The sequence below is a fragment of the Myotis nattereri genome (assembly GCF_964212035.1).
Source record: "Myotis nattereri genome assembly, chromosome: 13".
Taxonomy (NCBI): Eukaryota; Metazoa; Chordata; class Mammalia; order Chiroptera; family Vespertilionidae; genus Myotis; species Myotis nattereri.
In genome coordinates this window covers 3118669-3136190 of record NC_138088.1, presented here as the reverse complement: position 1 = coordinate 3136190, position 17522 = coordinate 3118669, and the positions used below count along the sequence as shown (strand labels likewise).

The following is a 17522-nucleotide window of genomic DNA, read 5'->3' as shown; positions in this document are numbered from 1 at the left end:
GGGAAACTACTATCAACTGAAAAATCAGAGAAGCACAGAGGGTGATTCAAAAACATGAACGATAACGCTGGCGATTCCTTCAGTCTCGGGTAAAAACAAAACCCTGAAGTTGTACATGCACGTGTGGAAAAACGTTGCTCAAGGTAAAAGTGATTCAGACCCAAGCCGGAGGGTGGCAGGCTAGAGGCCCCAGATTGCACTATGTGCCCAAACAGGTCCATAGCGCAGGCTGGTCGGCGGAGCGGCTTCTTCGCCTGGGTCCTTGGGCAGCGTGGCTTGGCCTCTTCACGGCCGCTGGGCCTCCTGCCCCCTGCAGGGCCGTGGGAACTGCAGCAGCAGGTGTGCAGAGCAGCTTGCCCCGCCCCCACTGTGGGCGCCACCATCTTGTGATGGTCAGTTTGCATATTACCCCTTTATTATATAGGATAGTATTTATATATGTGGCTGTATGATAATTTTTTATTGATAGGTATTTGTACTGTTTATGAAAGCAAAAGTTAGGAAATAGTTTTGTAGTGAGTTTCCTTGTTAATGTTATTTTATACTCATGGAAAGTTATTTGTAAATACTTGTAAATAAAACTGCTTGCTTAAAGGGTAAGTTTATTTCTTTCACATGTACATTTTTAATTTGAAAAGATATTATCATATTGCTCTCTGTAGAGGTTGTACTAAGATATGCTCCGACAGAAATGTAGTTATTTTTATTGCTATCCAGTATTTCTTCGAAGAGACTACTGTATAGATTATATTCTTAATGAATATTTAGGTTTTGTTATGATGTTGCTGTAAGCATACTTCTAACCATGTGAAATTGCTAATATTTTATTTTTAAAATGGAAGTTTTATATGGTTCAGATTAATATGTCTTTTGGTACATATATGTTTGTCTTTGGTAAGTACTTTGGAGTTTCTGGGTCATAGAATGTGTTATGTTTAGCTTTTTTAGTGGTTGTGTAGTAGCTCATTGTTTTAATTTGCATCTTTCTAATAACTAATGAATATAAACACCTTTTAATATATTTATATTTTATATGTTTATTGGACAGCCTTTATCAAGTGATTGGTCAAGTCCCTTGGTATCTTTTTACTACTGAGTTGTAGGCATTCCTTTCATAGTCTCAATCCCCCTCTGCCTCTACTCTGGTTTGTCTGGTAGTTCTCTTTTAAAAGACAATATTTTTTTTCATTGATTTTAGAGAGGGAGAGAGAGAGATAGAAAATCATCAATCAGCTGCCTCCTGCACGCTCCCCACAAGGTTTCGAGACCATAACCATGCATGTGATCTGAGGGGGAGTTGAACCATGACCTCCTGGTTCATAGGTCGACACTCAACCACTGATCGATGCTCAGTGGGGTAGTGGGTAGTTAGTTCTCTTAAGTAGTGTTTTTTATGGACTGATTTGCTTTTGAGGAAACAAATGTCTTTTCCTTTATGTGATGGTTAATGCTTTCGGTATCTTGTTTAAGAAATCCTTTCCTGCCTGGGTCATAAAGATATGCTCCTGTATTTTAAAAGCTTTATCGTTTCTCCTTCGTATTTAGTTCTGAATTTTCAGGAGCTGTTTTTAAATTAAGGATATTGACCTTTTAAAAATAATGTGTTGCAATTATTTTTCACATTTTATTTCTTTTGACAACATTTTTTTGCCATGCCGAAATTTTAGGTTTTAGGTAAATTAATATGGATTATAGGCTTTCTATCTGAGAAAGAACTTCCTCATTCCAGGGTAATGCACTTTTTAAAATTCCCTAGTTTTATTTTTCATATTTATTTATTTATTTATTTTTTAAAATATATTTTATTGATTTTTTACAGAGAGGAAGGGAGAGAGATAGAGAGTTAGAAACATCGATGAGAGAGAAACATCGATCAGCTGCCTCCTGCACATCTCCCACTGGGGATATGCCCGCAACCCAGGTACATGCCCTCGACCGGAATCGAACCTGGGACCTCTCAGTCCACAGGCCGACGCTCTATCCACTGAGCCAAACCGGTTTCGGCTATTTTTCATATTTAAGTCTTTGATTCATCTAGAATGTTTTCATGTTTGAGGTAAAAGCTAACTTTATTTCCCCCCCATATTTCAGTACCCTTTATTGAAGAATCTATCTTTTCTGTAGAGATTTGAAATTCCATAGTGAACATATACCGATTTCCTGCATATATTTTGCTCCTTGTCCTTTAAACCAATAAAAAAAAATATTTTAGAGTGTTTGAAAACTTGATAAAACTATAGATACTCTCCCTAAAAAATGGGTGCACAAACCTTTGTTTTTCATATAGTTTCATAAGAACCTGTGAAATGATTTCAAAGATATTCAATCAAACTTCCCTTTCCACTTTTTTTTGTTTTGTAAGAGAACATTTATTGGGTAAATTATAGAGAGAGAAAATAAATTCCTCATAGCCAAAACCGGTTTGGCTCAGTGGATAGAGCGTTGGCCTGCGGACTGAAAGGTCCCGGGTTCGATTCCGGTCAAGGGCATGTACCTGGGTTGCAGGCACATCCCCGGTGGGGGATGTGCAGGAGGCGGCTGGTTGATGTTTCTCTCTCATCGATGTTTCTGACTCTCTCTCTCCCTTCCTCTCTGTAAAAAATCAATAAAATATATTTAAAAAAAAAATTAAATAAATAAATAAATTCCTCATAGAAATGGTCTTGGTAAACCCCTTGGAGCTTGAGGTGAGGAAGCCTGTGGTAAAGTGCCTGGTGAAGGGGGAGGGAAGGGAAAGGCAAGGATACTGTCCAGGGAGGGAGAGCCTCCCTTCCCTTCCCACTTTCTAAAATACTTCAGAGAATTCACTTCACTCATGGAAGCCTGAAATCATCTCACTGTTTAATTTCCTTTATAAAACTATGTATACACTCCTATTATTGCAAGTACTGATATATTTGTGTTTTTATTTTAAGGGAATCATCTGTTTTCTTTCAAACTTAAGAATCCTTAAGAAAATAATGGGCATTTAATTAATATTTTAGAAGTTGCTCACTTTTTTATGTAAGCAGGATGGGGTCTAGTGAAGCAATATGACTTGTCAAATATTTACACATCTAGGTATTGACTTAGCTGTGTGGTTCAACCCCATGCTACTCAGAACTTCCAGATTACATGTTGTCTTCATTAAGATCAATTCCCTCCCTATGTGTTACCTAATATATTAAATACTAGAGGCCTGGTGCATGGATCTGTGCACCAGTGGGGTTCCCCAACCTGGCCTGCGGGGATCAGTGGACCTCCATGCAGCTGTAGCCCGGCCTTACCCGCCAGCTCGTTGGGCTCCTGCCCTATGTCCGCATCAGTCCCGCACAGCACGAAGTAGTGCGTGAAGAGAGGGGGGGGGGGCGAGCCCAAGCTGGGTGCCACTCCTGCTCATCCCGGCCCCACTGTGCCTGCTGCAGCTGCCACTTGAGATGTGCAGGGGGAGTGTCCGCGGGTGAAGTTCATGCCACCAGCTGCGCTCACCAGCCGTGAGCACTGCGTCTCATGTCAATCTGTCAGCTGGGCTGTGTGGGAGCACACTGACCACCAGGGGCCAGCTCCTGTGTTGGGTGTCTGTCTCCTGGTGGTCGTCTGGTCGCTTAGGCTTTTATATATATAGATTGAGTAACTATCTAGTGATGCTAAAATGTAGTGATGTTAAAAGGCATTAAGTATCTGATTGCAGATGGTGCTTGGCTAAGTTTTGTACTGAGCTTTCTATACATCCAGTCTTCATCCTCTAGCTTGAGGGAAAACATTAGGCCTTAGAGTGTGGTTTTGGATTCCTTGCATGAAACTGATAGATATAGGACATAAGGGAATATTGATGAACTTACAGGTTAAATTCCACTAAGTCTTATTAATAGGTTATTAAAAATATATTCTGTATTCTGGCAAAGTTGTAATAGCTATGATAATGTGCATTTGTGTAATGCTCTAGTGTTACATTCTTTTTTGTTTTTTAATTTTTTTAAAGAAAAACCTCTTTTTATATATATTGAGTTCAGAGAGGAAGGGAGAGAGAAAAAACATCAATGATGAGAGCGAATCATTGTTTGGCTGCCTCCCACACGCATCCTACTGGGGACGGAGCCTGAAACCTGGGCATGTGCCCTGAACTGGAATAGAACCAGGAGTTGAACCGTGACCTCCAGATTCATGCTCTAACCACTGGGACACTGGCCAGGGTTGTTACATTCTTTTATCTGTTCAACCTGCCCTGAGATGGATTTTATTAGTTGTTTTTTTTAGGTGAAGGAACTGTTTGAACTTGAGACCTCGTTTTTGCCAGTAAATGGTAGAGCTGACACTCATCCACTTAATTTCTAAAATGTTATTGCAGCTAGAAGTGCATTTTGTTTATAAACATATATGTGTTGTATTTATATATATATATATATTAGATTTAAAAAGAGTAATACTTAGCCTCCCTTTTAAAAAATCATCTTTATTTACCTTTTTAAAATACTTGATGTTTATGTTAAATGGGTTTACCTGACTGAGAAGCTGGCATGTTTATGGGAGGAGGGCAGTTGAAAGTAATTTAATTGTTGGTCTGCATTTTAGGGTAAGATAGCCTTGCCTTATCTTCTGAAGGTATAATTACCAATACTGGAGAGCTAAAGGATCAAGGACTGTAGAAAGCATTTATTTTTATGTTGGAATACTCTTGTGAAGAACTTGGACAGCTTTTCTTATGCAGAACTTTTGTTGATTAAATTGGCTTTTATCTATGTATTTCAGAAGTTTAAATTTGTAATGTACTTCAGTATTTCATTTGTAGAACTGTTTATGCTATATAATTGAATTATACTTACTAATACAACTTAATTATATATCTTTTTATAGGGCTCTTTATTATTCTTTGCATTTAAAACAAATTTATAAGATAGGCTCACAATACTTGTATGTAGGGTAGCCTGGTTATGAGAGTAGTTACTGTTAAAATATAATATGGATTCTTCTTTCTGATTTTAAGGGAAATGGGAGTAGTAAGTACAGCTTGGAGTAGTAATTTTTAAAAACATGGATAAAGTTTATTATCCACTTAAATTCTTTATTTTAAGTCAGAAGGTGTTTATTACATAAAATAATCATAAGCAGCCTAAATAAATTTGTGACATTTATACAATGAGAGGCTATGTAGTTACAAATATGATGTAGTATGGAATTCAGTGACATCTCATAGGCCTTGTAAAGCTAAATACTAAGCATTCCCATAGGCATTTGTTTATAAATAATTCAGTAACAGTTTAAGGTAGTTTGGGTCAGTGGCTTCCTTTATGAACAGGTGAGAAAGTTGGAGCCATTAGGAAAACTTCCAAAGTTAAGGGTATTGCCTGAACTCAAAAGAACTAGTTTAACCAGGGCAATACTAGTTTCCAGACTCAGCTATCAGTGCTCTTTCCACTTGTTATAAAAGCAGTTATTTTTTTAGGTTTGATTTTTAGACTTAGTTTTGCTTTCATGCCTTTTAAAAGTAAGATATTATAATCAGCTTTTAATTTTTGGTTTTTAGTATTTTATACTTAAGTGATTGGTACTTCTGAGATTATGAAAACTGTAGTTCCTTGCCTTCAGCTGGGAAATATCTAAGAATAAAACAGATATACCTATAAATTAGATGCCTTCTAAAGGTAAGTAAATACAAATCTTGAATTATGTTTAAACCCATTGGATAGCATTAACAATTGTAGGTACATGTTTTCGTTGCTAATCCTCACCTGAGGATATTTTTTCCGTTGATTTTTAGAGAGAGTATGGAAGGAAGGGAGGGAAGGGGGTGAGAGAGAGAAACGTCAGTATAAAAGAGACACATTGATTGGTTGCTTACTACACACATCCTGATGGGGGCTGAAGATCTAACCTGCAACCTAGGTACATGTCCTTGACCAGGAATCTAACCCACAAACCAGGACGAGTTTTGTTTTTTGGCACAGATATTTGCCAGGGTTTTTCTACCAATGAGTCTTGGGAGAATTAATCATATTACCAGTTTGAATCATACTTCTGTCTCATTTAGAAAGGTTAGCAAAAATGTCCCTGATGATAAAAACTAAAGGCAACAATAATGAATTCCTCAAGTACAAAATGAATAGGCAGTTTAAGATTTACTCCTGACTGATATACATAAATAACCACTGTAGTCACTTAATTTGGGCCTCAGAACTACTGTTTAAAAAACCAAAAAAACTATTGAAGTCATATGGCTTTTAAGATTTGAAGAATGGAAAGCAAAAATAGTTAAAGAAACCTGATCCTGGGGCAAGTTTCTAGACAGAGCTGGTCAGTCTATGGGTAATCTTATCCCAGAGAAATACAGACACACTGGAATGTCTTCATTTATTGTGCTATTCTATTTTTATTCTAAATACATTTTAATTTAAGCATTTTTTTTTAATTTGAAAAACCCTTTATACCTCTGAGGTTTGGCTGAGTCATTTAAGTGTCATTTTGAATTGATCCAGTTGCTTAGCAACTGAAATCTCATGAATTTAGGGTAATAAATTTAAGGGACTTGGTTTCCTAGGAAGAGGTCACTAGAAGACATGATATATATACAAGGTGTAAGGAGAAATGTCAACTATGTAAACATTAATGTCTCAATTTAAAATTGCAATCATTTCAAGATTAATTGATTCTGTGCTATTAATTAGCCACATATACTGTTACTTGTTAACTTTTACTTCGATGTCACTCACTTTTAATCCTTGATTTATTTTTAATTTTTATAGATAAAGTGGAGAATTTTAGTGACGAATATGAAAGGGATAGTCACCATATTTACAAAAATGCTGAAGACAGTACTAAGAAACCCAATGCAGAAATTATAGTGGCTTCTGGATACAAAGCTGATGAAATCAAGGAAACAAATGATACATGGAACTCCCAACTTGGAAAAAGGTCAGAGTCTCCATCAGAAGTATCTCTGATTAAGGGATCTGTAAGAACTGGTTTGTATGAGTGGGATAATGATTTCGAAGATGTCAGATCAGAAGATTGTATCTTAAATTTGGATAGTGATCCTCTTTTGGAGATGAAGGATGAGGATTTAAAAAATCGGTTGGAAAATCTAAACGAAGCCATTGAGGAAGAAGACATCATGCAAAGTGTTCTTAGGCCAAGCAATTGTAGGACGTACTGTAGGGTCAATAAAGCAAAGTCTTCACAAGGAACATCCAATTTTGATAAGCTATTAGACGGCACCAGTCAGGCCTTAGCCAAAGCAAACAGTGAGTCAAGTAAAGATGGCCTGAATCAGGCAAAGAAAGGCAGTGTAAGTTGTGGGACCAGTTTTAGAGGGACAGTTGGACGGACTAGAGATTACACTGTTTTACATCCATCTTGCTTGTCAGTTTGTAATGTTACCATACAGGATACTATGGAACGCAGCATGGATGAGTTCACTGCATCAACTCCTGCCGATTTGGGAGAAGCTGGCCGCCTAAGAAAAAAGGCAGATATTGCAACTTCTAAGACCACTACTAGATTTCGACCTAGTAATACTAAATCCAAAAAGGATGTTAAACTTGAATTTTTTGGTTTTGAAGCTCATGATGAGACAGGAGGTGATGAAGGAGGTTCAGGGAGTTCTAATTACAAAATTAAGTATTTTGGCTTTGATGATCTCAGTGAAAGTGAAGATGATGAAGATGATGACTGTCAAGTGGAAAGAAAGACAAGCAAAAAAAGAACTAAAACAGCTCCATCTTCCTTGCATTCTGCTCCAGAAAGCAATGATAATTCCCAGGACAGTCAGTCTAATACTAATAACACAGGTAAGACTTTAAAAAATTTTTTTCGTGTTAAAGTGCTTTTCAGTCTTAAATCAGCAGCTACTTAGTTTCCTCCTAGATACTCAATTTTAACTTATGTTGAATTTTAATAGTACTATTTAGAACTACAGATTAGCTTATTCAAGGTATAACATTTTAAATGTTAATAAGTTCCACATTGTAAGGAGCCAATTTGGATGTAGATTGTGGAATCTTTTCATTATTATTTATTTTATTGATTGATTTTGAGAGGGAGAGAGAGAAACATCTATGCGAGAGTGAAACATCTGGAACATCAATCAGCTGCCTCTTGCACACCCCATATTGGGGATTGAGTTGCAACCTGGGCTTATGACCTGACCGGGAATTGAACCCGCACCCTTTTAGGTGCACGGGAGGATGCCCAACCAACTGAGCCACACTGGCCAGCGCCATATTTGTTTTTTAATTCTATTATTAGCACTTGAGAATTTTAAAGAGAGAGAGAGAGAGAGTGTGTGTGTGTGTGTGTGTGTGTGTGTGTGTGTGTGTTCGGGATTAGCATACATCTTGATGTTTCAGTTTCAAAAATTCAAATCCAATTGAGACATAAGGATAGATTTTGGACATTTAGAATTACACTGATAGTAGATCAAGCATGTCAAACTCGCGGCCGATGGGCCCCATGTGGCCCACAACAAATATTTTTGTGGCCCAGCAAATGAAGGTATGTAAGAAACGTTTTAATAAAAATTTCGTAACTTTATTTTTACAATATCCTGTTATACATAATTATTGATAACGAACTACAGTGTTTGCTAATGATATCACTATAATCATGTTGCATTCATTTCCCTTACGTGCCTTATGCGCAGGCGCACCATTTCTCTCCACTAATACTAGCAGCGAATATTTTAGCAGCTGATTGCCATGTCATTAGTCTTGGGCTGACTTGTTGGGTATGTGCAACAGGAAATATTTCACTTTTGGAGAACAAGAAAAATAGGTTTATTTGCGTTACGCTTATTAATTTGTGCAGTTATTCAGTGTCTGGTAAGTTAATATTCAAGAAAAAATTTTTATTAAAATGTTCTATTATTTTATGTTAATGATTACTTTTTTATTTCAGCCCTTTGTATTCAGCATGTCTCTGTTGAAATAAACCTACATTTCTATAAAAATTGAAGCTTTTGTTTTTTTGCGGCCCACATAAACTTAAACCTTGTTTATTTGGCTCATGTTAGCCTTTGAGTTTGACATGCTTGTAGTGAGTGGATGGTTGTAATGAGGGAAATATTAGAAAATTACAATTGATAAAAAGCCTTTGCATTTGGCTCAAAACTAATCAACTAATAAATGTTTCAAACAATCTAAAGAAATATTAAATTTAAAATTAAGATTAAATCTTAATCTTAACAATTATCCTCTTAGCCCTGGCTGGTGTGGCTCAGTTGGTTGAGTTTGTCCCGGGCACCAAAATGCTACAGGTTTGACTCCCTGTCAGGGCACATGCCTGAGTTGTGAGCTGGATCCCCAATAGAGGGCGTGTAGAGGCAGCCAATCGATGTTATTACCCTGTCACATTGATGTTTCTCTTTTCCTCTTCCTTCCTTGCTCTCTAAAATCAGTAATAAAAACATTAAAAAAAAAAACTTTATAAAACTTTTGTAAAAAATTACCTCTTAAATTGATTTAATAAAATTAAGAAGTGATAGTTAAGTATTTATTCATTCTTAATGGTGAAAATTTAATTTGTCTTTTAAGATAGCAGGACCAGTAATGACTAGAGGTCCTCAAGGAGTTGATAGCCTCCACTGTGAGAGACAAACAAAAGAAATAGGTTAGCTTTGCTATAATTAAGTCATTCCCTGACAAGGGTTTTGTGAAGTGGATTGACTGCTGAGTGAGGAAATATGTGAAAGCCTCTCTGGGTTACAGGAGCTATATTTATTTGTATTTGACCAAATATAGTTTTTCTGTATCTGTTCACTTGTTAAATGAAGCTTTTGTCCTGTTAGGGTTATAGAGGAAGTATCATGGTAAATTAGAATTCTAATTGTATTCTCCCACATGGTTTTCTCATAGTCGTACTTGAGACTGCCCATCTTTTTGCTTTATTTGGCCTAAAAATAGTTTTGCTAGATTTGAATCACTCTTATCTTTAAACCTAGAATTATACAGGAGTAGTCGCTAAGGGCTCACTTCTGACTCCCCCACTGCAATAAAATAAAATAAAATAGAATAAAGGTATTGTCAGAATTATTAATGTTGTCTTGAATCTCTTCTGGAGAACTGATGATTGCAGGAACCTTGCTAGTTTCTGAGCTCTGACTGAGCAATAAGCTTTAAAGTTGTTCTCTGGGAGGGTGGGATGAGGGTGATAAGTAATGTATGCTAACCTTGATAGCAAATTATCTTAATCTGCAATTGAACATCTGTGGCTGAAGTTTACATCTTGGGATATGTAATTTTTTAAACTTTAAAATGTGAAATCAGTCTCCCTTTCAAAAACTTCAGGTTGATATCAAAAATTAAATTAGAGACAATTTTAAATTAGAGACCATTTGAGTGAAATTTGAGTCTTCATATAGGAATAGCAAACACTTTAAAATTTTGACCTGGAGAAAGTTTCTATTTTTGTGTTCTTTTTTAAGCTTGAAAATAAACATTTATAGCTATCTAGGAATTAATCTGATCTTTTGGTTAGTTTTGTGTGAATATACCCTAAATCATTTAACTACATTGTATTTGGTCATTTTGTGTCTTTTGCCAAAGATAGTAATCCTTTAAAAATTTTATTTTTAAATGTAGTCTTTATAGATGTAAGTGGGCCTTCTTTGAAGCCCAACCTGATTGTGTCCTTAAATTCTAGGAAAATGTTAAAGATAGATACCACTTGGTATTGTGTGTATCTTTAAATAGATCATACCAATGTCAGTGTTCATAGATATCCAGCAGTTATTGTGTAAAAGAATTGATTTTACCATTTATACAAAATAAAACTAGAGCAACTAGGTTTCTGATTTTTTTTCTTGATGGTGGGGGTGGGACAAGTAGGGTGAGAATGGGAGAATGAGATAATACTTTTGGCAGTATTTTATCAACTGTGTGGTGCTTTTATTCCTTTTTTGTTTTTTACCCTCTTCCCTCCCCACCAAATGTCCATAGATTGTTTGGTAGATAATTTGAAATCTTAGAAAGCTAGATAGTTTTGATTACCATTTCAGAAAACTTGGATTTTACAGAGGACTTGCCTGGTGTTCCTGAAAGTGTGAAGAAGCCCCCAAGTAAACAAGGAGATAAATCAAAGGAAAATACCAGAAAGATTTTTAGTGGCCCCAAACGGGTAAGTAAAGCATTATCAGTGACTCGTATTATTTTTATTGGAGGGCTCAACTCTTAATATTTTTATTTGAAAAATACTAACAAACATTAAGGCAATTAAATTTTCTTGCAAAGAATAAATGTAAGTCATTTTTTTAAAAAAGTAACCATTTTTTCAAAATGTGGTAAAATATATTTATTATATACAAATATACAATTTAGTGACATTAAATACATTCACAATGTTGTGTAACCATCACCATTATCTATACCCAAAACATTTTAATCATCTCCAACAAAAACTCTGTACCGATTAAACAATAATTCATGACTCCCCCTTTACTCCTTCCAGTCCTAGTAACCGCTGTTTTACTTTCTGTTTCTATGAACTTGCCTGTTGTAGGTACCTCTTGTAAGTGGGTTATTTCATTATGTATAATCTTGTCAAGGTCCATCCATGTTGTAGCCTATATCAAAATTCCATTTCTTTTTATGGCTGAATAACATCCCATTGTTTAGCCATTCATCTGTTGGTGAACACTTGGGTTGTTTTTACCTTTTGGCTATTTGAGTCCCTGTTTTCGATTCTTTTGGATTTGTCCCTAGGAGTAGAATTTTGGGGACATATGGTAGATCTTTGTTGAACTGTCCAACTGTTTTCCAACTTGGCTGTACCATTTACACTCCTAACATCAATGCACAAGGGTTCTAATTTCTTCACATCATCACCAGCACACATTTTCTGAATTTTTTTAAAATACATTTTTATTGATTTGAGAGAGAGGGAAGGAGAGAGAAACATCAGTGAGAGAAACAGCAATTGGTTGGCTCCTGCATGCCCCGTACTGGCAATCCAGTCTGAAAACTGGACATGTGCCCTGACCAGGAGTCAAAACTGGATGACATTTTGGTGCATGGATTGATGCTCAGCCACTGTCAACACCAGCCGGGCCTGAGGTTTTTGTTTTTATAATAACTATTCTAATGGCTGTGAAATGGTATCTGCTTGTGGTTTGTTTTGCTAACTAGTGATGTGGAGCCTCTTTTCATGTACTTAATGGCCATTTGTTTATCTGGTTTGGAGAAATGTCTATCCAGGTACTTTGATCATTTTGAATTGAGTTTGTTTGTTTTCGTTGTTGAGTTATAGGTGTTCTTTATATATTCTCGATATTAACCCCTTATTAGATATATAATTTTCACATAGATTCCCCCATCCTGTGAATTGTCTCTTTACTCACTTAATAGTGTGCTTAAATGTACAAAAGTTTTTATTTCAGCAAACTCCAGTTTGTTTTTTTATCTGTGCTTTTAGTGTCATATCCAAGAAATCATTGCCAAATTGAATGTCATGTAGCTTTTCAACTGTTCTAAGAGTTTTATAGTTTTAAATTTTACATTTAAGTCTTTGATTCATTTTGAGTTAATTTGTGTATACAGTGTAAGTTAAGGGTCCAACTTCATTCTTAATGCATTATGTAAGTCATTTTAATTTAGTTCAGCATAAATTTTGAGAATAATTTGCTTGGCTTTGCCTTTTTATTAAAAACTAGAGGCTCAGTGCACAAATTCGTGCGCGGGTGGGGTCCGTCGGCCTGACTGGCAATTGGGGCTGATCAGGGCTGGCCGGCCATCCAGGGGAGGGACTGAGGGAGGTTGGCTGTGGGAGTGCACTGACCACCCGGCCAGCCGGCGGGGAGGGACCACGGGAGGTTTGTTGGCCGCAGGAGGTTGGCTGAAGGGAGCGCGCGTCATAGTGATCAGTTGACCAATTGTAATGATCGCTTAGGCTTTTATATATATATAGGTTTCTTTACTTAAATAGCTTGTTAGAGTGGTAAATATATTTGTTATTGAAAATCAGTTTGTAATTGTCTAATCTTTTTGTAGATTGAGCCAATTTTAAGCAACTAAGAATGAATGTGTCTGTTTTTTTACGGTTTCATTTTATTTTTGTTCTTTTACCTCTGTAAAGAGCCAATTGGGAATCTTGTCAAGGTAATTGTGCTATACTCCAGGTGCCCAACCCCCACAAGAAATAAAAAGGTGCTTAAAGTTAATTTCAACAGAGCTATCTTGCCAGGAGCCAGGGTAGTGTAGTGTAAAGACTGTAGTCATTAATGCTTAGGTGAAGTTTTTGGATTATTGAAAAATGTGTATGGCATGTATTGATTTCCAGAGCAACAGTTAAATCATTTTTTTGGTTTTAGGACTACTTTACAATCTTAAAAAAATTATTGAGAATTCCAAAGAGCTTTTGAGTATATGTATATTGATATTTATGAAATTAGAGAAGTGAAACATTTCAAAAATACTTACTAGTATTTCACTTTAAAGTAACAAAAATCTGCCCTGGCTGGTGTGGCTCAATTGGTTGAGCATTGTCCCATGCACAGAAAGGTCTCTGGTTCAATTCCCAGTCAAGGCATGTGCCCAGGTTACGGATACGGTCCCCAATCGGGGTTCATGTGGGAGGCAACCAATCTATGTTTGTTGCCCACAGCAGTGTTTCTCTCCCTCTCCTTCTCCCTCTCCCTTCTCCCTCCTCCCTCTCCTCCACCCTCCACCCCTCTCCCTTTCCCACCCTCTCTAAAATTAAAAATAACAATAACCTATTACATGTTAACAGTATTTTTATGAAATAAATGTTCTTTAAAAAATAGTGAGTAGAATAACATTGTTTTCCATTTTTTGCTACTTTCTTTGAAGTTTGGCTTAATAGGCCCTAGCCGGGTAGCTTAGTTAGAGTATCGTCCTGATATGCCAAGTTTTCAGGGTTGATTCCAGTGAGGGCACATACAAGAATCAACCAAAGAATTCATAAATAAGTGGAACAACAAATTGATGTTCCCTCCCTCTCCCTTCCTTTCTCTAAAATCAAAAAATAAGAAAGAAAAATAAATTAATAGTTTGACTTAATAAAAGATAGCTGCATTCTCATATCCCCTGAATTCAGTATATTTCATTATGTTGTTTTGGTTGAAATATATGAAGAAATTCAGCCTTATACAGCTATGTGGTATTTTCAATAGATTTTTCACATAATTGTAAACTTTCTTTGATACTACACTAAACTCAACAAATGGGAGTTTTTTAAAGACTAGAGGCCCGGTGCACGAAAGTCGTACACTGGGAGAGGGGGTTCCTCAGCCTGGCCTGCACCCTCTTGCAGTCCAGGACCCCTCAGGGGATGTCTGAATGCCGGCTTGTGGCTGGATGGCCTTCTGCTGCTGCACAGCCTGCTGCTTGAACTTCAGCAGCTGCTGCACGTGCATGGGCTGAGCCACCACAATCTGTCCTGTGAACACCATCGAGTGGGTGAGTCAAGCACGAAGGCAGGCTCACCCTGAGTTCCCTGTGCTTCCCTGAGTCACTGAGTTGTTCAGACTGACTGCCTTTTACAGAGAATGGCACTGGGATCAGGCCTAAGCCGGCAGTAGACATCCCTCAGTCGACATCCCTCTCACAATCTGGGACCCCTTGGGGGATATAACAGTGAGGCAGGCGGCCAGGGAGGAGCCCGAATTGGGGCTGGGCACCGCGCTGCTCACGCTCAGCCTGGCCCGTTGCGCCTGCTGTTGCCACTTGGTAGTGCTGCCATAGAGTCGGGAGAGTCTCCCACCGTGGCAGCTGCGCTCACCAGCTGTGAGCCCGGCTTCTGGCTGAAGCCGTTCCCACTGTGGGAGCACACTGACCACCAGGGAGCAACTTCTGCAATGAACGTCTGCCCCCTGGTGGTCAGTGCACATCATAGCGACCGGTTGTTCCAGTTGTTCCACTTAGGCTTTTATATATATGGTCACTTAGGCTTTTATATATATAGATTAGTTGGAGCTTGAAATCTAACACCATTCTAATGAACTTTCCATGCTGTTACATTAAAATCTATTAGTTTGTTTTACACTTTGAATGGACCTTTTACACACACCTGCTTTGTAACATCATACATTTGTCATTTGGAAAATTCTAGTTATACTGATTCATGCAAATGGGCTCACACCTCATTACATAGTATCAAAATATCACAATAATATCACTGCCAAACTCATCAGAAAAGCCTTTTGGTATTGGGAAGCTGTCAAGTTCACAGTGGTAGATAAAGTTCTCCAGGATTTTAGTTTTTGCTTAAAAGTTGAAAATTTTCGTTGGTAGAAATTACTTAAAGGAAAATGACTAACAGTGAGTGGCCCACTTTGTTCATTTTTGAAAAAGTGGTCTGCCTACTACTCAAGTCTTTGTAAGCATAGTTTGTCAGTCTTTCAAGTAAGGAGTAGTGTTCCAGAAAAAAAAGGGGCTAGTTTATCTGGCAACTTGAGCAGTAATGTTTTCTCTTTAACAAAACAGATACTTCTTACACAGTAGAAGTGTTTAATCATACTTATGTTGTCACACAGCATATTAGAGCCTTCAAGGGTTGTGATATGATAAAATTAATAATTTTTAATCTTTCATCAAGGGCTTTTTCTAATGTGAAACTCATTTTTTAACTGTGAAGTATGTGGCAGTGAAGAATATGACTACTTAATACCCTTTGGAGTCCCTACCCTGGTGTGTGGTAAGGCACCAGCTTTGCCCACCATTGCTTTTACTGTCTGTACAAATGTCAACATTGTGAAAAAGGCAAATATTATTATTATTGTGAAATGTTTTTGGTTTTGTAGACACTCTGAAAGTTTTGTAGATCCTGCTGATTAATAACATTTTACTTTATTTTCCTGTCAACCTTTTATTATGAATGAGTTAAAATATATAGAAAGTGTGAAAGATCAGTACAATGAATACTCATACCTCTCTGTCTAGATTGATTTTTAGTTAACATTTTTACATAATTGCACACATATGACTCCTCTCTCTCCGTGTGTGTGTGTGTGTGTGTGTGTATGATAGTATACATTTCTTAAGAAAAAGGGCAGTCTCATACCTAACTGGTGACATGATTATAGTACTTATTTCCCATGGAACTGATTTTTTTAAGAGCCCAGGATATTTGTTTTGTAGAATGTTTCATATTCAGAATTGATGTGATTATCCACACTAATAAAAGAGAAAAATGGTAATTGGCGTACGGCGATACCCTTTTCATTGGCTAATCAGGGCTATATGCAAATTAACTGCCAACTAAGATTAGTTGGCAGTTAACTAAGATTGGCAGTTAACTGCCAACAAGATGGCGGTTAATTTGCATATGTAGGCACAATGCAGGAAGGCGAAAGGGAAAGCAGGAAGAAGCCCCCTGCCACTGACAGTGATCGGAAACCCAGGGGGGAGCTAAGAGCTCCCCAAGGCCGCCTTTGCCCTGCCCCCCAGCCATGATCGGAGAATCAGGTGCCTTTTCCGCCCTGGCCAGTGATAGCAGGAAGTAGGGGTGGAGCCAGCGATGGGAGCTGGGCACGGTCGAAGCTGGCAGTCCCAGGAGCTAGGGGTCCCTTGCCTGGGCCTAAAGCGAAGCCCACGATCGCAGGGCCGCTGCAGCTGCGGGTCCCTGCTGCCCTGGCCGGACGCCTAGGCCAGAGGTGTTAGGCCTGGGCAGGGGCAGAGCCTGCAACCGCGGGGAGCTGGGGGTCCCCTGCCCAGGCCTGACACCTCTGCCGGAGGCCTCAGGCCTGGTCAAGGGGCCCATCCGGTGATTGGTGATCGGAGGGTGATGAGGGTCAACTCCTCTGGCCGAGGCATCAGGCCTGGGTGGGGGGCGGAGCTGGGGATTGGGGAGATACGATGGTCCCCTTGCCCAGGCCTGAAGCCTGGGTCAGAGGCGTCAGGCTTGGGCGGGGGGTGGAGCAAGCTATCAGAGGGAGATGGGGGCCCCCTGCCCAGGCATGATTCCTGGGCCAGAGGCCTCAGGCCTGGGCGGGGGCCAGAGCCAGTGATCGGGGGGAGATGGACCTCTGGCGGAGGCGTCAGGCCTGGGCAAGGGGCTGATCAGGCGATCGGAGGGTGATGGGGGTCTACGCCTCTGGCCAAGGCATCAGGCCTGGGCAAGGGGCAGAGCCAGCAATCAGAGGGGTTTGGGGGTCCTCTGCCCAGGCCTGACGCCTGGGCCAGAGGCATCAGGCCTGGGCTGGGGGCAGAACCAGTGATGGGGGGAAATGAGGGTCCCCTGCCCAGGCCTGACGCCTCTGACAGAGGCGTCAGGCCTGGGCAGGGGGCTGATCCTGTGATTGGAGGGTGATGGGGGTCAACGCCTGAGGGCTCCCAGTATGTGAGAGGGGGCAGGCTGGGCTGAGGGACACTCTCCCCCCACCCCCACCCAGTGCACGAATTTTGTGCACCGGGCCCCTAGTCCTATATAATAAAAGTCTAATGTGCAAATTGACCGAAAAATGGAATGACTGGTCGCTATGATGCGCACTGACCACAAGGGGGCAGACATTCAACACAGGAGCTGCCCCCTGGTGGTCAGTATGCTCCCAGAAGCCGGGCTCATGGTTGGTGAGTGCAGCGGTGGTGGCAGGAGCCTCT

At 39.1% G+C, this 17522-nt stretch overlaps 1 protein-coding gene across 1 annotated transcript in view; it reads left to right on the top strand.

The window, feature by feature from the left end:
• WAPL (WAPL cohesin release factor) overlaps window positions 1-17522 on the top strand; it is a 100173-nt gene that overhangs the window by 17167 nt on the left and 65484 nt on the right. Inside the window, exons 3-4 of the mRNA XM_081104452.1 lie at window positions 6720-7763; window positions 10985-11085. Of these exons, the coding sequence (XP_080960578.1) occupies window positions 6720-7763; window positions 10985-11085 (1145 nt within the window). The remainder of the gene's footprint in view (window positions 1-6719; window positions 7764-10984; window positions 11086-17522) is intronic.